Source organism: Stenella coeruleoalba, assembly GCF_951394435.1.
Source record: "Stenella coeruleoalba genome assembly, chromosome: 5".
NCBI classification, from domain to species: domain Eukaryota; kingdom Metazoa; phylum Chordata; class Mammalia; order Artiodactyla; family Delphinidae; genus Stenella; species Stenella coeruleoalba.
In genome coordinates this window covers 25,202,256-25,223,281 of record NC_137150.1, presented here as the reverse complement: position 1 = coordinate 25,223,281, position 21,026 = coordinate 25,202,256, and the positions used below count along the sequence as shown (strand labels likewise).

Below are 21,026 nucleotides of genomic sequence, written 5' to 3'. Positions count from 1 at the left end.
AATCATCTTTACCTTTTGTGAGCTTATGTAACAACCAGGTATCAATAGTCCCAAAGCAGCAATTTTCTTCTTCAATTGCCTTTCGCACCTTGAAAACACAACAGCACAAAATCAATTCAAAAGGCTAAATTATTAAGTGCATGACTAAGTGCCAACCACTAAATACAATATAATCCCATTTTTTATAAAAATTAATATATACATAGAGAAATAATTTCTAGAATTTACCCCCAATGGTTCTAAGCAATTACTATAGGGTATGAAAGGCTTTAGTTTTACACCAAGAATGTTTACTTTTGTGATGAAAAAAACAAAGTGTATCTCTTTTTCAGTTTAGATATACAAATATGTCTAAATATAGAAAGTCTAAAATGGGATGGCACAGTATGGCTCATAGGTCAAATCCAACCTGTTGTCTGTACCTCAAGTTAAGAACATTTTTGTAATTTTATAGTGGTTAAAAGAACAGAAAGAATACCTTGTGACAGATGAGAAGTATATGAAACTCAAATTTCCATGCCCTTAAATAAAGTTTTACTGGAACACAGCCATGCTCATTTATTTATGTATTATTTATGGCTACTTTCATGCTACGATGGCAGACTGTTTGTGAAAGAATCCTCATGGCCTTTAAAGTCTAAAATATTACTTACCTGGAATGTCACAGAAAAAATCTACCAAAAGAAACAAAAGAATCAAAACCTCTTTAAACTAGCCAATAGAGAAATTGGCATGCTTGTAAAGATATCATTAACTCACTGGAAAACAATTCCACAAATCCTACTTGATCACATCTTCAACTCCTATTTGTCCTTCAAGACTAGCATTTCTTGGGTGTGCCTAACCCAGTACCACACGGGCAACTTCCATATAGCCATTATCTCATAGCATCATTACTTCCCTAAGCTCCTTAAGAGCAGGAACTAGATTGCGTTTATAACCCCAGCACTAGGAGGGTTCCTTTCATATAGCACATGTTAAAAAAAAAACTGGAGAAAATATTTGCAAACAAAGCAACTGACAAAGGATTAACTGCCAAAATATATAAGCAGCTCAATATCAAAAAAACAACCCAATCCAAAAATGGGCAGAAGACCTAAATAGACATTTCTCCAAAGAAGATATACAGACTGCCAAAAAACACATGAAAAGATGCTCAACATCACTAATCATTAGAGAAATGCAAATCAAAACTACAATGAGGTATCACCTCACACCAGTCAGAATGGCCATCATCAAAAAATCTACAAGCAATAAATGCTGGAGAGGGTGTGGAGAAAACGGAACCCTCTTGCACTGTTGGTGGAAATGTAAATTGATACAGCCACTATGGAGAACAGTATCGAGGATCCTTAAAAAACTAAAAATAGAATTACCATATGACTCAGCAATCCCACTACTGGGCATATACCCTGAGAAAACCATAATTCAAAAAGAGTCATGTACCAAAATGTTCATTGCAGCTCTATTTACAATAGCCAGGACATGGAAGCAACTTAAGTGTCCATCGACAGATGAGTGGATAAAGAAGATGTGGCACATATATACAATGGAATATGACATATATATATACTACCAAATGTAAAATAGACAGCTAGTGGGAAGCAGCTGCATGGCACAGGGAGATCAACTCAGTGCTTTGCGACCACCTAGAGGGGTGGGATAAGGAGAGTGGGAGGGAGAGGCAAGAGGGAGGGGATATGGGGATATACGTATGCATATAGTTGATTCACTGTGTTATACAGTAGAAACTAACACAACACTGTAAAGCAATTATATTCCAATAAAGATGTTAAAAAAATAAAGCTTGCTAAATAAATGAGATTTAAAAAAACAGCAAATGGAGACATTTAAGAATGAATCATATTTTAACAGTAGAAAGGATCAATAAAATGAAGACATGGGCTTCCCTGGTGGCGCAGTGGTTGAGAGTCCGCCTGCAGATGCAGGGGACGCGGGTTCGTGCCCCAGTCCGGGAAGATCCCACATGCCGCGGAGCGGCTGGGCCCGTGAGCCATGGCCGTTGAGCCTGCGCTCCGCAATGGGAGAGGCCACAACAGTGAGAGGCCCGCGTATCGCAAAAAAAAAAAAAAAAAAAAGAAGACAGATGACATGAGTTCCAAAAAAAGAAGTCATTTGTAGATTACTTATAACTAGTATTTTGAAGAGTCAAGTACTATACCACTTAAATATGGAGTACTTAAAGTAATATTATTAGATTTCAAACTCTTCTTAAATTTAGAAATTGTGATTCTAAAATTTGTTTCAGATTAGACAAAGGTTAATCTGTATTTCAGCAAGTAGCAATAATGTGTGCCAGGTAGTAAGTTCATTTGCTCATTCAAAAAATACTTGAGGGCTTCCCTGGTGGAGCAGTGGTTAAGAATCTGCCTGCCAATTCAGGGGACACAGGCTCAAGCCCTGGTCCGGGAAGATTCCACATACCGCGGAGCAACTAAGCCCGTGCGCCACAACTACTGAGCCTGGGTGCCACAACTACTGAAGCCTGCATGCCTAGAGACCATGCTCCGCAACAAGAAGCCACCACAATGAGAAGCCCGCGCACTACAACGAAGAGTAGTCCCTGCTCGCTGCAACCAGAGAAAGCCCGCGCACAGCAACAAAGACCCAATGCAACCAAAAATAAATAAATAAATTTATTAAAATAAATATTTGAGAGCCAGGCCCTCTGATTGATAGGTAGTAGGCCCTTGTGAGGCTAGATGGACACAGAGTAGGTATCAGGGCTTCCTAAGGTAGGAGGACCAAGGGCAATCCTCTGCACATTGGGTTAAGACTCCAAACGGCTCTACCCTCGGAGAAAGGGTAAACTAGAAGGATGGGCTCTTATAGGAACTCCAACTCAGCTTTGAACCATCTCAATCATTAAATTGAATTGAGATAATGCTGGTGCATAGAAGAATGGAAGAAGCATACATAGATCCTATCCAGAGCAACATATGTTAAGGCTCTCGTAATTTCTACACACAAGCTCACAAATACAATGTCTAGTTCATATATATATACACACACATATACACACACACACACACATATATATGTATATATATACACACACATACATACAAACAAGTAGCCAGGTTCACCAAACTCATCAAGTTGTATGCATTAAATATGCATAGCTATTTGTATGCCAATAATCATACCTCAATAAAGTGGCTTAAAATTTTTTAAAAAACCAATTAAGTAACCAGGCATACAAGGAAACAAGAGAACATTGCAGGGGGTGGGGGGAGGAGAAAGAGACAGTCCATAGGAGCTATAGATTCTGGAATTAATAGCCATGGACTTTTAAAATACGATGCTAATTATGTGGGGAAAACAAGTGAAATTCTAGAACTAAAAAAATTAAGAACTTAATGGACGGGTTTTCATAATAGCACATTAGAAACAAAGAGATAAGAGATTTGGAAGAAAGGTTAGAAGAAAATATCCTGAATAAAGTTCATAGAGACCAAAGAATAGAAAATACGTAAGACAGAGTGAGAGACAAAAAGGATTTAGTCAAAAGGTCTAACATACATGTAATCAGATTTTCAGAAGGAAAGAAGATAAGCAGAATGCAGCAGAAATTTATATTTGAAGATAATGGCTGAGAAATTTTCCAAATCAACAACAGATATCAAACAATGAATTTAAGATGCCCTACAAACGCCAAGCAGGTTGTCACATCTAGATAATAAGCACAGAAAATGTGTTTGATAAAGTCAACATCCAGTCATAACAAAATGTCTTGGCAAACTAGGAAAAGTAGAGAATTTCCTTAATTTGATAAAGGATAGCTAAAGAAATTTATACTAAATGTGAAATGTTGAAAGCTTTTGTTCCAAGATCAGGAATGAGAAAAGGATGTTTGTAGTCATCCCTTCTCGTCAATATATCCTGGAGGTCCTTGTCAATGCAAAGGAAAAGAAATGAGAGAAGAGTCACATTTCTACATCATATGCTATTAGAGCAGCGGGTCCCCAACCTTTCTGGCACCAGACACCGGTTTCATGGAAGACAATTTTTCCATGGACGGCGGCTGGGGGGATTCAGGCGGTCATGCGAGCGATGGGGAGCAGCAGATGAGGCTTCGCTCGCTTGCCCACCACTCACCTCCTGCTGTGCAACCCCGTTCCTAACAGACCACCGACGAGTACCAGTGGTTAGGGACCCCTGTATTAGGGAATTGCAAATTAAACCAATGAGATACTATGTCACACCTATCAGAATGGCTAAAATCCAAAACTGACATCAAATGTTAGCAAGGATGTGAAGCAACTCCCATTCACTGTTGGTAGAAATGCAAAATGGTACAACCACTTTGGAAGACAATTTAGCAGTTTCTTACAAAGCTAAACATAGTCTTACCATATGATCCAGCAATCACATACCTAGGTATTTACCCAAACGAGGTGAAAATTTGTTCATACAAAAACCTCCACACAAATGTTGACAGCAGCTTTATTCATAATTGCCAAAAACTGGAAGCAATAAGATATCCTTCAATAGCTGACTGGATAAACACACTGTGATACATCTACACAATGAAATACTAATTAGTGGTAAAAAGAAATAAGCTATCAAACCACAAAAAGACATGGAGAAACCTTTAATGCATATTGTTAAGTGAAAGAAGCCAGTCTGAAAAGGCTACATTCTGTATGATTCCAACTATACAACATTCTGGAAAAGGCAAAACTATATAAAGACAGTTAAAAAAAAAAATCGGTGGTTGCCAGGATTTCAGGGGTAAGAGGAGAGGGATGAATAAATGAAGTGCAGGGGATTTTTAGTCAATGAAACTATTTTGTATGACACTGTAATCATAGATACATTACATTAATAATATTTTATAATAATGTGTTACTGCTGATTCATCAATTGCAACAAATGTAGCATATTAATGCAAGATGTTAATAACAGGAAAATCGTGTTGGGGGGAATATGGGAACTCTGTAATTTCTGCTCAATGTTTCTGTAAACCTAAAACTCCTCTAAAATTAACATGTACTAATTTTTTTAAAGGACAAAAGATTTATTCCGCTTGTATGTGTCTTCTTGAGTCAGTTTGGGTAGTCTGTGCATTTCTGGGAAGTTTTCCATTTTATCTAAGTTATCTAATTTGGCATACACTTGTTCATAGTATTGCTTAATAGAGCTTTGTACTTCTGTGAAGTTGGAATTAATGTTCCCTCTTTCATTCATAATTTCAGTTATTTGGATCTTTCTCTCTTTTTTTTTTCTCGTTGTCAGTCTAGCTAATCTTTTCAAACCAACTTTTGGTTTTGTTGATTTTTTCAACTGTTTTTCTATTCTCTGTTTCATCAATTTTCACTCTAGCCTTTATATTACTTTCCTTCTGCCTGCTTTGGGTTTAGTTTGCTCACCTTTTTCCAGTGTCTTAAGAGAGAATATTAGATTTGTTTTCATGTAGTCTCTCTATGTAATATAGTCTTGTTCTAAAATTCCCTGTAAAGACTACTCTTGCTACATCATATCTTAGTATACTGTGTTTTCATTTTCATTCATCTCAAAATTTTTCTAATTTCTCTTGATACTTCTTCTTTTACCCATTGATTATTTTAAAGTGCTTTGTTTAATTTCCACATATTTTTGAACTTCCCAAATTTCTTTCTGCTACTTACTTCTAATTTCATTCCTTTGTAGTCATAGGAATACTTTGTATAATTTCAGTCCTTTTAAATTTATTGAGACTTGTATTATGGTGTGGCATATGTTCTATCCTGGAGCAGGTTCCATGTGCACTTAAGAAGGACGTATATTCTGCTGTTATTAGTTTTCCATAAATGTCTATTAGGTCTAGTTGGTTTATGCTGTTCAAGTTTTCTATTTCCTTGTCGATCTTCTCTCTAGTTGTTCTAACTACCACTGGTGAACTGTTTATTTACACCTTCAGTTCTGTCAGTTTTTGCTTCCTGTATTTCGGAGCACTGTTATTATGTGCATTACTGTCATATATATACTTTTTGGTTGCGCAGCTCAGCATGCTGGATCTTCCCTGACCAGGGATGGAATCTGTGCCCCCTGCAGTGGAAGTGTGGAGTCTTAACCACTGGAATGCCAGGGAAGTCCCAATTGTTATATATTTCTGATGAATGGACTTCTTCTTATAAAATGCCCTTACTTTCTCTAGCAACATTTTTTTTGTTTGTTTTTAAAGTTTGTTTCGTCTGACATTAGTCACTTAGCTTGTGGTTGCTGTTTGCATGGAAATCTTTTCCACTCATTTGCTTTTTAAAAAAATATTTTATTGAAGTATAGTTGATTTACAATGTTGTGTTAATTTCTGCCTTACAGCCACGTGATTCTATATACATATACATACATTGTCTTTCATATTCTTTTCCATTATGGTTTATTACAGGATATTGAATATAGTTCCCTGCACCATACAGTAGGACCTTGTTGCTTATCCATCCTATACGTAATAGTTTGCATGTGCTAATCCCAACCACTCAATCCTTCCCTCCCCACTCCCCCTTCCCCTTGGCAACCACAAGCCTGTCTTCTCTATGTCTGTGAGTCTGTTTCCGTTGCATAGATTCCATCCATTTACTTTTAACTGATTTGTATGTTTGAATCTAAAGTATGTCTCCCATAAGGCAGCATATAGTTTGATTTTGCTTTTTTATCCAGTCTAAAACCACAATGAAATATCACTACCTACCCACCAAAATGACTAAAATTAAAAAGACTTATAGGACTTCCCTGGTGGTGCAGTGGTTGAGAGTCCGCCTGCCGATGCAGGGGACACGGGTTCGTGCCCCGGTCCGGGAAGATCCCACATGCCGCGGAGCGTCTGGGCCCGTGAGCCATGGCCGCTGAGCCTGCGCGTCCGGACCCTGTGCTCCGCAACGGGAGAGGCCACAACAGTGAAGGCCCGCGTACCGCAAAAAAAAAAAAAAAAAAAAAGACTGATAATATCAATTATGATGGTAAATGAAATTATAAATTCCCTCCTTCGCTGATGAGGGGTGTGTAAATTGTCAAAAACTGTGGGAAAATGTTTGATATTATCCACTAAAGGTGAAAATATATATACACATTCATGCCCTAAAAATTCCATTCCCATGTATAGATACAGCAGAAATGCATTTACATAGCATTATTCATAATGGCCCAAAATGTACATTTGGAAATAACTCAAATGTACATGAACAAAATGGATAAATGGATAAACTATGTAAAATCATATACTGAACACTAAATAGCAATGAAAATATAAGGAAATTAATTTACATAAAATTTGGTCATATTTCACAAATATGTTAAGCAAAAGGAGTCAGACACAAAAGAATAAGCACTGTATGATTCCATTTACAAATTTCAAAAATATTCAGGCAAAGAAAGCTAGAGTGTAGTGTTGAGGAATAAACATGTAAATTGTAAAAGTGGAAAGAAAATGTAATACATAGTGCCACAGTGTTCTAGTTCTTGATTCGAGTAGTGTTACACAGATATTTGCTCCACAAAATATCACTGAGTGGTACATTTTTGTTTTGTTCACTTTTCTATATGTGCCATGACTCACAATAAAAAGGTTTTAAAAAAACAAACTGAGTAAGGATTCCTTGTCTTCCACCCCAATGTGGTGGACACTTAATTTTCCCTCAAATAAGCAAATTATTATCTTTATTCCTTGCAGTTTTTTCATCCCTGTAATCTAGACACACACACACACACACACACACGCGTGCGCGCACGCACACACACACACACACACACACACACACACTCTTTCCTTACCTCAGCCAGGTTCTGCAAAATCCAGGCCAATCTCAAAGAAACATGTTGGGTTGTGAAAGTGAACAAACTGGCTGCTAAAAATCGTTTACTTCTAGTGAAAAAGTGCAGCACTCGGCAGGAGCTGTGTATGAGCTATTTTAAAAAAAAAGATATTTTAGGAAAATGCATTTAATGGTGTTTGATGTTTCTATATTAAGTTTCATACACATGCAAACAAACCCAATAGCAAACAATTTATTTAACTACTTATAAAGTGTTCTCAGCACTTAAGGAGATCGAGCAAAGCACCCTAAGAGGACAATTTGCATTCTAAATTATGAAATGTGACACATCTACTATGAACTTCTTTAGCAAACACTAGAGGCTCAAGTACTTATAAAAGTCTTTTAAAAATAACTATTTTCTACCTCTTTACCTATTTTTAACTATGGAAGTAAAGGTAGAGAGTCAAGGGAGAAGGCTATTTTTCTATTAGAAATATATTTTTAATCAAGTTAGTATTAACTCAGAAGGGAAGCTCCCCCTACACATTAAGTACTTAAAATTTGGGATAAGAGATTTTATTTAATACTATTTATATTTATCTAATGATTGAAGATGAAACATACAGTTTTCAATTTACTTTTTCGTATGCAAAACCTTTAGCTGAAAAAAAAAAAGCCTTATACAGAAAACTAGCATTGAGTTTTAAGGTTTGTAAGACATACTAAAGAAACCCAAAAAAACCACAACAAAATGAACCCTTATCCTGCTACCTAACTAGAAGGACGCAGATGGACAATTCAACTTCTGAAACTGATGTTGGACAAAACATTCATTTATAGAGAACTTACCTACTTTATGCATTTTTTCCTATTATTCCCACCCCTCCCCAAAATAAATGGAAAGATTTTGGTTTATTTATTTAAAATAGAAATAAATTTATTTTTCTTTCATTTTTAGCATAATGCATCAATCAAGAAATGTGTAGACTCAGTTCTCTCTACATTTCAGTTTTGTCTTTTTTTTTTTTTGAACAATGAGGCTCATTTTAATTTTTTTCACCTGTTTTTCTTTTTGGTGAAAACATTTATGCTCTACTCCCTTAGCAAATTTCAGTTATACGATACAGTATTATGAACTAGTCACCATATTATGCATTAGATCCCCAGACCTTATTCATCGTTATACCTGAAAGTCTGTACCGTCCTTTTCACCCTGTTCAGTACTCAAACCTTCTGCACTTCCTTATATTTTACATTACTTATTAAATATAAGACTTTTTTAAAGTATTTAAGGTGAACACCCAGAATCCTTCTTCTGATGTGTTATATGTTAAGAAACATTTCGAACTGAAATGAGTTCTTCTTCCATAAGAAGAACTTCTTTTATACTTCTTTTATACTTTTATACTTTTATACTTTTCCGTATAAAAACCTAGATTTAGGATCCTTCAGGGATCTTCTGTTAAAATGCAGATACTTTGGCAGGGGCACACAAAAAGTACTAAGAGTTCTAATACCTGCACTTTTAGTCAACATATGAACGAGGAACACTTTTGTTCATATATTTAACAAATATTTATTGAGTACCTTCCATGTACCAAGAAGTGTGCTAGGTCCTGAGAAAACAGAGTGAACAAGAGGCAGAATCCCTGCCTTCTTGAAATTTACATTCTAGTGGGAAGAGACAGACAAATACGTAATCAAATCAATAAATGAGATAATCTAAGAAGACACTGGTTGTAAGATGAACCACTATTTAATGTACTAGCAAAAAAGTAAAAAATCCTGCTAGTTAAATTATGACATAATTGTAAGATATAAATTATGGTTAAAATGACCAAAAAACCCCTGATGATTAAAAAATGTATCCTAGTTAAAAATCATCCTTTTCAAAATTGGAAAAAAAAATGTATGTCTTATAACTCATACATTGCTGGTGGGAATGCAAAGGGTACAGCCACTTGGGGAAAAAGTATGGCAGTTTCTTACAAAATAAAACATGCAGTTACCCTATAACCTAGCAATCATCCTCTTGGGGTATTTATCTCAGAGAAATGAAAACTTATGTTCACATAAAATTCCATAAACAAATGTTCATAACAGCTTTATTTGTCATAGCCCCAAACTGGAATTAGCACAGATGTCCCTCAACAGGTGGTACATCTGTACCACTGAATACAACTCAGTAATACAGAGGAAACAAGCTATTGATACATGTAACAACCTGCATTCTCCAGAGAATCATACTAAGTGAAAAAAGCAAATCAAAAACATGTTTTATGCTGCATGATTCCACATATATAACATTTTTGAAATGAGAAAAATGTGTAATGGAGGACAGATTAGTGGTTGCAAGGAGCTAGGGATGGGAGAGGGTGGGGAGGTACACAGGAGAGCAGTGGATGTGGTTATGAAAAGCAACATGAGGGAGGGATCCTTGTAGTGATGGAACAGTTCCGCGTCTGTTCATCATCCGTGCGGTGACAGATACGTGAACATATGGAAAAAACTGTACAGAAACTAAAACACATACACATACCTACAGATGGAAATGAGTACAAGTAAAACTGGGGAAATCTGAATAAGATCTATGGATTATATTAATGTCAATATCCTGGTTGTAACATTATGCTATAGTTTTGTAAAATGTTACCCCTGGGAGAAACTGCAAAGCCTGTAAGGGATCTCTATTATTTCTTACAACTGCATGTGAATCTGCAATGACCTCAATTAAAACTTCAATTAAGAAATGTACATCTCAGAGTCTCTGAAATTTGATGAGTGCTGTGAAAGAAATAAAGGACAGTAATAGAGATCGGATTGGGGGGGTGAGGAGTGCTACTATGAATAGGATGGCAGAGAAGGGCTCCCACAGAGGAGGTAGTGGTGAGGCTGGGCCCTGAAGGATGAGAAGGATCCAGCCATGGTGGCAGAGAGAGCCCCTTGCAGATACGAGGGCCTTCAGGTAAGAAAGGGCTTGAGGGCTGACAAAGCTGGAGCCTAATCCTTAGCAACTTCAGGGAGAGAGGGGTCTGGGAAGGGGTCAGAGCTGGAGACAGGGTCAAACTCTGGTAAGGTGTTGGGACTTTTATGCTGAAAGCAAAGAGAAGCCTTAGCAACCAACAGGCAAGAATCGGAACAGTGAGAGGAAGCATGGGTGCCTGGCGTGACTGGAGGAAACTGTGGTGCCAGGAGATTGCCACCACGCCCCAATTACTTCACCACTTTGCCTGTGGGTAGCCTTGGCTAAACGCATGACCTTGGTGCCCGCTCTGGCACATCCTCCCTAAACATTTCCAAGAACCCGAGTCAACAGACCATAAGCATCTGGAAAAGGATGATTATAGGGTAGGGTTCCTTCACTGGCAGGACCAGCTCTGCAATTTTGTGTGCTAAACTCCATGAGTCTGTTTGCGTGCATTTCTCTGCTAAGAGAGGCCAAAACTTATATCATATACCTGTTCAATATCAAGTAGACAAGTGCTTTAAATGCTCAGTTTTGTGCTTGATGTCAGTTTTTCATCACGATTTGAGATCTGGGGCTTATACTACAGAAATAAATGTTTTCACAATTTATTTTAAAAGGAATAAAAGTTTTATTAAACACCTCACTGACTAACTTAAGGAACATCTAATGACTTGACCTATTAAAAACTAAAATTATATATTAAAGTATAACACTGCACATTATAAATAGTATAATTTTAAATTATATCATTCAAAGTTCACAATATTTCCTTAAAACCACTTTCAACTCTCTTACTCTATCCTTCCCATGAACAGCACCTCTCAGTATTCAGCCTCACAAGTTATTAAAGCAAGGTGCATTTTTATATATTAAACTAACAAAAAAAATCATTGTGGGTGGGCCTATGGCAGATTTGTTTCACTCGTGCATTGCTGTCATATTCTATAATGTATTCAAGTTTGTTTTCATATAAAATTAATGTCTCCGAACACTTATCAAGGAAAACTGATGCTGCAGACACTCCCCATGCACCACCTGGTAGGGGCAGCCTAACTGAGAAGGCATTTAACTGTGCGGCATTAGAAGCATTAAAACAATCAATATGCAATATTGATTGTAAGACCAAATATGGCAGGTTTCAACATATTTGAGGAGCTGGAAAATTGTCTCGCTCTTTAACTCGGTAGTCTCACACTTCAGAGTGAGATGCTACTACGGCTGTCACTGTAGTCATCAGCATCATCATTTGCCAGGCATCATGGTGAAAGCTTGTGGCAGTCAGCCAGTTATCTATCTCCACATCCATTAACCATTTTTATAGCAAAAGATGATAAAACCTGGACATAGTCTGTACCTTTTCTGGACATAGTCCGTATTTTTTCAATTTCTCCAGGAATGGAAATGAATTCTCACTAACTTGTGAACCTCTGGTCCACCCCAAACCTCCTCATCAGTTCCTGATGTGCAGCTGTTAAGGACTTCGGTCCACCAGCACGCTCTTGGGTGACTACTATTAAATTTCACTGGGGTGGGGAGTGTGCAAGTGTGTATTTTCTGCTTAATGTCCTAAGACATCATCAGTCGATGGTACAATTCTGCCTACGGCTAAAGGACATTTACAGGAAAAAACAGCAACAACCAAATCACCGAACATAAGAAAAATATTACCTTCATTAAAAGAGAACTATTCCAAGATTTTACAAGTTCAATAGCTCTTAGGTCTTGCCAACTAATGAAGTTGTGGAAATGCTTTCCCGTTTTCCTAAGAAAAATGGAAACAGTATTTTGAGACTCAATATAAATCAGAGACTATATTATATAAAAGATCTGTCACAAGAGAAAACAAAATTAGAAGCCAAACTGTAATTTCAACATATGATTTAATTAATTGGGGCTTTCTGAATGCCTTCTTCTCTTTGATTTGATAAATTGAACACACTTTGTAACAATTATGTGATGTACAGTATAAAATTTTAGATCAGATTCTATCCAAAAAAATCTTCTTTTTGAAGCATTACAATGTATACACTTCCAAAAACAAAACTGATGAAAAGCCTTCAAAGACTTGCTCATACAATTTTAAAAGCAAGACAAAGAAGCCAATACTTTCTCTTTTCATTGTACTTATCTTAATATACACAATCAGATAAAAACTTCTGTACCTACAGAACAGCTAAAATGTAGCCTGAGCCTGTTTTTCTTTCTTTATAAGTTTATTTATTTTTGGCTGCGTTGGGTCTTTGTTGCTACACATGGGCTTTCTCTAGTTGCAGCAAGCGGGGGCTATTCTTCGTTGCGGTGCACGGGCTTCTTATTGTGATGGCTTCTCTTTTTGCAGAGCACGGGCTCTAGGTGCGTGGGCTTCAATAGTTGTGGCATGTGGGCTTCAGTAGTTGTGGGATGCGGGCTCAGTAGTTGTGGCTCGCGGGGTCTAGAGCACAGGCTCAGTAGTTGTGGCGCATGGGCTTAGTTGCTCCGTGGCATGTGGGATCTTCCCGGACCAGGGCTCAAAGCTGTGTCTCCTGCATTGGCAGGTTGATTTTTAACCACTGCACCACCAGGGAAACCCCTGAGCCTGTTTTAAACCTCTCAACTTTAGGACTGGTTCAGCCCCTGACTGGCGACCTTCCCAGGCTTCCCAAAATTTGTCCAAGAAAAAGAAATTCAACAAACTCTGGGTCAATACTACAATAAAAGCACAGCACTAAGAAATAGAGTTGAAATAAACGTTTTTCCTCTGAGGCTCCTACAAATCAACCACTGCCATCCACTCAGCTTCAACATCCAGCTCAGGCTGGCCTTCTGTGCTCCCTCCAGGCCTCCTCCTATGTGACTGACCACGTTCAATTCCCAAGACTGTCATTTCCCACTCTTTTTAAGCAGTCCTCACCCATGGTCACATCCTCAACTCATCACCTGGAAACATTCTACCACGAAATTCTATCACTTTGCTATACACCTTTGCTATACAACAATAGGTTAATGACGGGGAAATGCCCACAGTATAATATTAAAGGGAAAAAAATCAGGATAAAAACTTTACATATATTGCAATCCCAATTTGCTAATAAATAAATAAGGCAAATTAACCAAAAAGAAAAAGAAATCCTAACATTCTAATATATCAGTCAATACTTCTTGCTATTATTTCAGTTCTCTCAATCTTACTCCCTAAATACCTTCCCTTCAGACTTACTGCATCCTTTAATCCCTCAAACATTCCCTTTCCTTCTTACCGACCCCTCCTAGGCTTACTTTCCTACTAGGCTTACTTACATGGTCTATTACTTTTAATAACTTGCCTTCACACACTGTCTATCCCTCGACTCTCTCTTTTTTAAATTGTGGTAAAATATACATAACATAAAATTTACCATTTCAACCATTTTTAAGTACACAGTACAGTGGCATTAATGTTGTGTAACCATCAGCACTATCTCCAAACACTTGGGCTGTTTCCACCTTCTTCCTACTGTAAATAATGCTGCTACAAACACTGCTGTACAAATATCTGAGTCCCCGTTTTCAATTCTTTTGGGTATATACCTAGGATTAGAATTGCTTGGTCATATGATAATTCTGTGTTTAGTTTCTTATTTATATATTTATTTTTGGCTGCGTTGGGTCTTCATTGCTGCACGTGGGCTTTCTCTAGTTGTGGAGAGCAGGGTCTACTCTTTGCTGTGGTGCGAGGGCTTCTCATTGCAGTGTCTTCTCTTGTTGCGGAGCACGGGCTCTAGGCTCATGGGCTTCAGTAGTTGCAGCACGTGGGCTCAGCAGTTGTGGCGCATGGGCTTAGTTGCTCCGCGGCATGTAGGATCTTCCCGGACCAGGGTTCAAACCCGTGTCCCCTGCATTGGCAGGCGGACTCTCAACCACTGCGCCACCAGGGAAGTCCCCTAGGTTTAGTTTCTGAGGAACTGCCAAATGGTTTTCCACAGCAGCTGCACCATTTGACATTCCAGCAACCAGTATGTAAGAGTTCCAATTTTTCCATATCCTCACCAACACTTGTTAGTTTACATTTAAAAAATTATAGCCATCCTGGGAGATGTGAAGTGGTATCTCATTGTGGTTTTGATTTGCGTTTCCCCAGTGACTAATGATATTGAGCACCTTTTCATGTGCTAGTTGACCACTTGAATATTATTTAAACCCTTTGTCCATTTATGAATTAGGTTTAGGCTTTGGTGATGTTGCTGAGCTGTCAGAGTTATTTATATTCTCTGGATATTAATTCTTTATCAAATATATGATTTGCAAATATTTTCTCCCATTTTATGAGTTTTCACTTACTTTAAAGTGTCCTTTTTTTTCTTTCTGTTTTTCACCTTTATTAATGGGATCACAGCATTCACATACATCATGAATATGGTACGTCTTTTTCCTTTAGTGATCCAAACGATCACGATTATCGTTACTGCAAATCAGAGAAGTGATTCTCCTATTGTTATTTTTTAATAAATTTATTTATTTATTTATTATTATTATTTAATTATTTTTGGCTGCGTTGGGTCTTCGTTGCTGTGCGCAGGCTTTCTCTAGTTGCAACAAGCGGGGTCTACTCTTCGTTGCGGTGCGCGGGCTTCTCACTGCGGTGGCTTCTCTTGTTGTGGAGCACGGGCTTTAGGCACATGGGCTCGGTAGTTGTGGCTTGCAGGCTCCAGAGCGCAGGCTCAGCAGTTGTGGCGCACTGGCTTAGCTTCTCCGCAGCATGTGGGATCTTCCCGAACTGGGTCTCGAACCTGTGTCCCCTGCACTGGTAGGTGGATTCTTAACCACTGTGCCACAGGGAAGTTCCTCTCCTATTGTTTTAGTCCTCCATCTTAAATTACAAACCAAACATACCAAGACACATACCTTCCATATTACATGCTTCAGTCAGTTTTCAGACATCTAACTGTAGATTTAAGATATCAATGGCTATAAAATTTTTCAGACTTTTTTTTTTTTTTTTTTGCGGTACACGGGCCTCTCACTGTCGTGGCCTCTCCTGTTGCGGAGCACAGGCTCCGGACGCGCAGGCTCAGCGGCCATGGCTCACGGGCCCAGCCGCTCCATGGCATGCGGGATCCTCCCGGACCGGGGCACGAACCCGTGTCCCCTGCATTGGCAGGCGGACTCTCTATCACTGCGCCACCAGGGAAGCCCTCAGACATTTTTAAAATGCAAATTATTCGTTATGTCAAAATAATTTCAGCATGACTTTATTTCTTATTATTCTGTACTAAATTTAGGGCTCTTCTCAGTTTCTACTTTGGACAGTTCCAATAGTTAAGAAAATTAAAGAAAAATTACTCATCATAAATAGAAGAAAATATCTTGATAGTATTCTTTGATGCACAAAAGTTTTTAATTTTGATAAAATTCAACTTACCTATTTTTTTCATTTGTTAGCTGCACTTTTTCTTTTTTTTTAAAAAAATCTTATTTTGGCCGTGCAGCATGCGGAATCTTAGTTCCCTGACCAGGGATCGAACCTGCAAAATCTCAACCACTGGACTGCCAGGGAAGTCCCTGTTAGCTGTATTTTTGATATCATTTAAGAAGTCATTGCTGGGGCTTCCCTGGTGGCGCAGTGGTTGGGAATCTGCCTGCCAATGTGGGAGACGCAGGTTCGAGCCCTGGTCTGGGAGGATGCCACATGCCGCTGAGCAGCTGGGCCCATGAGCCACAACTATTGAGCCTGCGCTCTGAAGCCGGCAAGCCACAACTACTGAGCCTGCACTCTTTGAGCCCGTGAGCCACAACTACTGAAGCCTGTGCTCCTAGAGCCCATGCTCCACAATGAGAAGCCACGGCAATGAGAAGCCCATACACTGCAACGAAGAGTAGCCCCCGCTCGCCGCAACTAGAGAAAGCCCACGGGGCAGCAATGAAGACCCGACGCAGCCAAAAATAAAATAAATTTTAAAAAAAGTCATCGCTAAATCCACAGTAATGAAGATTTCCTCTGTTTTCTTCTAAGAGTTTTATAGTTTTCTGTTTTAAAGTTAGTGTTTTATCCATTTTTTTAAGTTAATTTTTGTATGTGGTATATGGTAAGAGTCCAACTTCTTCCTTTTGCAAGTGGATGTCCAGTTTTCTCAGCATTATTTGTTGAAGAGACTGTTCTTTCCCTATTGTCTGGTCATGGCTCCCTGGTATAAAACCAAGTGACCACCGTATTAGTTTCCTTGGATTGCCATAACAAAGGTCACAAATTGGGTGACTAAAACAATAGCAATGTATTGTCTCACGGTTCTGGAGGCTAGAAGTCCAAAATCATGGTGTTAGCAGGGCCGTCCTCCCTCTGGAACCTGTAAGGGGATCCTCCTTTGCCTGGGAGGATCTGGTAGTTTGCAGCAATCTTTCCTTCTTCACATGGTGTTCTCCCTGTGTCTGTCTTCACATGGCAGTCTTCATATGAGGAAACCAGTCATATTTGATGAGGAGTCCACCTCATCCTGCATTATGATCTCATCCTAATTTAAATAATTACATCTGCAATGACCCTATTTCCAAAGGTTACGTTTTGAGGCACTGCTGTTGAGTTATTTCCCCCAAATCTCCTTCGCTCCTAAGTGTGAGATTACTAAGTCAAAGAGTAAGACAATTTTCCAGCTCCTCAAATGTGATGAAACCTGCAATATTTGCTCTTATAATCAATATTGCATATTGACTGTTTTAACACTTTTAATGCCACACAGTTAGATGCCTTCTCAGCTAGGCTGCCCCTTCCAGACGGTGCATGGGCAGTGTTTGGAACTACAGGTTTCCTTAATAAGTATTTGGAGACATTAATTTTAGATGAAAGCAAACTTGAATATATTATAGAATATGAGAGTAATGCATGAGTGAAACAAATCTGTCATAATCTCACACACATTGATTTTTCTTTTTGTTAGATTAAGGTATAAAAATGCACCTTGCTTTAATAACTTGTGAGGTTGAATACTGGGAGGTGCCGTTTACAGGAAAGACCGAGTAATTAAGGGAGTTGAAAAGGTTTTAAGGAAAGGCATGAATCCTGAACTGTATGGTTTTATACAGTTTTTGTAATGTGTAGTATTATACCTTAATGTATAATTTCAGTTTTTAACAGATAAATTCAAACATTCCTTAAGTTGACTAATTACTTAACTCAGGTGAGTGAGATTTTTTCAAGTTTTATTCCTTTGAAAATAAGTGTAATAACTCTAGAAATCTGCTTTTCCCACTCCTCAGGGATTGTCATTTCTTCCTGGCTGAGGGCTGTCAATTTGCGACTTTTCCAAACTACTTTGGCAAAGTATGTATTCCTTGTCGGTGTGTGGTCGCTGAAGTTTCTGAAACGTCTGTTATGTTTTCTCTGTGATCGGCTAGTGATCTGACGAACATTTTCTAAAATGTGTGGCCTCGCGAACCCCCAAAAGATACTGGCCCTTTAAATCTTCCAACAGACGCTGCCAAAGGAAGCAACTGCAGCTGAGAGGGCCAGAACCTAGGTAAGCATCTGTGCCAGTTCTGCAGGGCATTGCAAAATCTACCAAAGTACATAGGCCCACATTTTGGTAGGACAAAGTTCTCAGCCCTCATTCCTGGAATGTGGGCCGCTTTCCCCACATGTGCGGTAGGGCTGAAGAATGGAGGCTGGTGGCTGGTTTGCACATGTCCTCTCTTACCCAAGGATAGCAGCCTCTACCTTTATCCAGCAGTCCCCTAGCTGTTATAAGGTCGGATCAGGTTCCAGAGTTCTGAAAGAGCTTATTCCAATCTCTCCAAATCAACAATTGCTTTGGTGGAGGGACCAACCCCTATAGCTTCCCACTCCACTATTTTGGTGATGTCACTCTCTACCCCTTGACTTACAAGTTAACTATGTACCTTTTCAATACCTAATCTGGGATTAATCTAACTTTCTTCTGGGTTCACTTTCAATGTCAGAACCATTGAGAGGAGTTGGAGGAAAGTCCCATAACCTTGTGAATTGGTACCATACCTATGAGATACAAGCTCGTCTGCTCTCTCAAAGTCACTTAAAATGATGAAAGTCTCTCTCTTGTCCCTAATTAGTTTCCTCTTCACTCCCCACCAATGGCACATCTAACTTTTCACTAGATTTCTCAAGCCCTAGGCCACCACTTGCCTCCTGTTTCTCAAGGGAAGTAAGGACACAGGAAATGACTTTCCTCAACTCTCTACTCCTCCAGCTACACCTACAGCGATGGTGCATCTCACTCTTGGGTCAGAGGAGAAGCTTTCCCTCTCCAAGTCTAAGGCTGGCACCTCCACCTGTACTCTCTTTATCCATGCCTTCCTGTCTCTTCTATCACTTCATTTCGCAAACATTCCTGCAACTGTCTTCTCTAAACTTGCTTAAATCTCCCCATCTTTGACCCACGATACCTCCCCACCCAACTAAGCCCTCTCAGTTTCCATATCACTTCCTACTACCTCAACTACATACAATTCAAATGCAATTTAGATTCCCAATCATTCATGAAAATTACATTCACTACGTTCATCAATGTAGTTATTTATTTATTTAGTATTGCTTTCTTTTTTTTTTTTTTTTTGGCCGAGTGGCTTGCAGGATCTTAGTTCCCTGACCAGGGATTGAACCCTCACCCTCAGCAGTGAAAGTGCCAAGTCCACTGGATCTCCGAGGACTTTCTTCGTTGTGGTGCGCAGGCTCCTCGTTGTGGTGGCTTCTCTTGTTGCGGAGCATGGGCTCTAGGCGCGCGGGCTTCAGTAGTTGCAGCACGCAGACTCAGTAGTTGTGGCTCGCAAGCTCTAGAGCGCAGGCTCAGTAGTTGTGGTGCATGGGCTTAGTTGCTCCACGGCATGTGGGATCTTCCTGGACCAGGGTCTCGAACCCGTGTCCCCTGCATTGGCAGGTGGATTCTTAACCACTGTGCCACCAGGGAAGTCCTGAGGTGTCTTTTTGATATGAGATCAGAGACCTGAATAAGCAACAGCTTTCAAAGAGACTTCCAGTTTCAGCCTCATTCCCCTCAAACCCACTGTCCATGCTGCTTTAAGAATACTCTTTCTAAAATATAAATTTGGTCACACTGCTCTCCCGCTTAACAGCTTTTGAGTTTCCCACTGCTTATAAGGGGTAAACTCTTTACCACAACCAATGGCCTTCTCTGGTCTGGGTCCCTGCGTTCCTCTCCAGGTTCATCGCAATCAAAGCCTTGAGTGCCTACTATGTGCCAGGTACTGCACTCGGTGTGAAGGACCCTGTGAGGACAGGGCAGATGAAAGTCCCAACACTCATGGAACTTCTTACTTCTATGGGAGAGGTGTAATTTTTAAAATGTGTAAACAAGTAAATAAAAATTTTAGACATGAAGTGATTTTAGATATGAAAAATTTTAGTGATGAGTGACAGGAAGATAATAAAATGGTAAAGTCACAGGTAAATAAAATGGTCAGGGAAGGTCCCTTAGAAGAAGTGATCTTTGAGGTGAGCTCCAAATGATGAGAAAGGGAAGATCTTGGGTAACAGAGCTCCAGGCAGGGGGAGCAGCAGGCACAAAGCTCGAAGGCAGGAATCAGTGGAGAGCATTCAAGAAGCAGGCCGCGGGGCGGTTGCAGCACAGAGCATAGCAGGAGGGTTGGTCAGAGATGAGGTTAGAGTCAGGAAGGAGTGAGAACACTTGGGTGTGGTGCCTTCCCGATGTCACTGCTTGAATTCCAGAGCCCTTTATCTTGTTTATTTTTAGTTTCTTTGGCTGCACTGCACGGCTTGCAGGATCTTAGTTTCCCAACAAGAGGCTGGACCGCGTCCTCAGCAGTGAAAGCACGGAGTCTTAACCACTGGGCCGCCAGGGAACTCCTTCCAGAGTCCTTTAGATGCTTCAGACGCACCATGCTCTTGCATCTCCCGCCTCTGCCAGTGGTTTGCTCTCTCCACTAAGGGAACTCCTACTCATCCTTCGAGACTTGGCTCTGTGAAACGTTCCCTAACTCCCACTTCTAGGCTATTCAGTCACCCCCTCCGGCTCCCTCATTAAGGTATAAAGCAGTCCTGCAGAGCAGACGTCTGTCAGCTGCACCCTCACTATGTACACGTCTGTATCTAACACTAGACTGTGAGCCTCCTGAGGGAACAGTGAATTCACTTTCAGATTCTCACCACCTAGCCCAGATACGAAAGAGGTATTTGATTGATAAATGAATAAACGCTGCTCTGCTAATGAGAACTATCAGACTGGGTTTGTCAGAAATGAAATCTATTGATATATGATTCTTTGGAGCCATTCTACAACAGCATCTACTTACACACTTAAATCTGATTTTTTCACTGGTTCATCAAATATTTATACAGCAAA

The 21,026-nt window shown here is 39.5% G+C and overlaps 1 protein-coding gene across 5 annotated transcripts in view; it reads right to left on the bottom strand.

Annotated features, from left to right (window-relative positions):
* GK5 (glycerol kinase 5) overlaps window positions 1-21,026 on the bottom strand; it is a 77,879-nt gene that overhangs the window by 32,595 nt on the left and 24,258 nt on the right. For all 5 annotated transcript variants that reach the window (XM_079921663.1, XM_079921665.1, XM_079921664.1 and 2 more), the window contains 3 exons: window positions 12,394-12,487; window positions 7,774-7,905; window positions 13-88 (listed from right to left, as the gene is read on the bottom strand). In XM_079921663.1, the coding sequence (XP_079777789.1) occupies window positions 13-88; window positions 7,774-7,905; window positions 12,394-12,487 (302 nt within the window). The remainder of the gene's footprint in view (window positions 1-12; window positions 89-7,773; window positions 7,906-12,393; window positions 12,488-21,026) is intronic.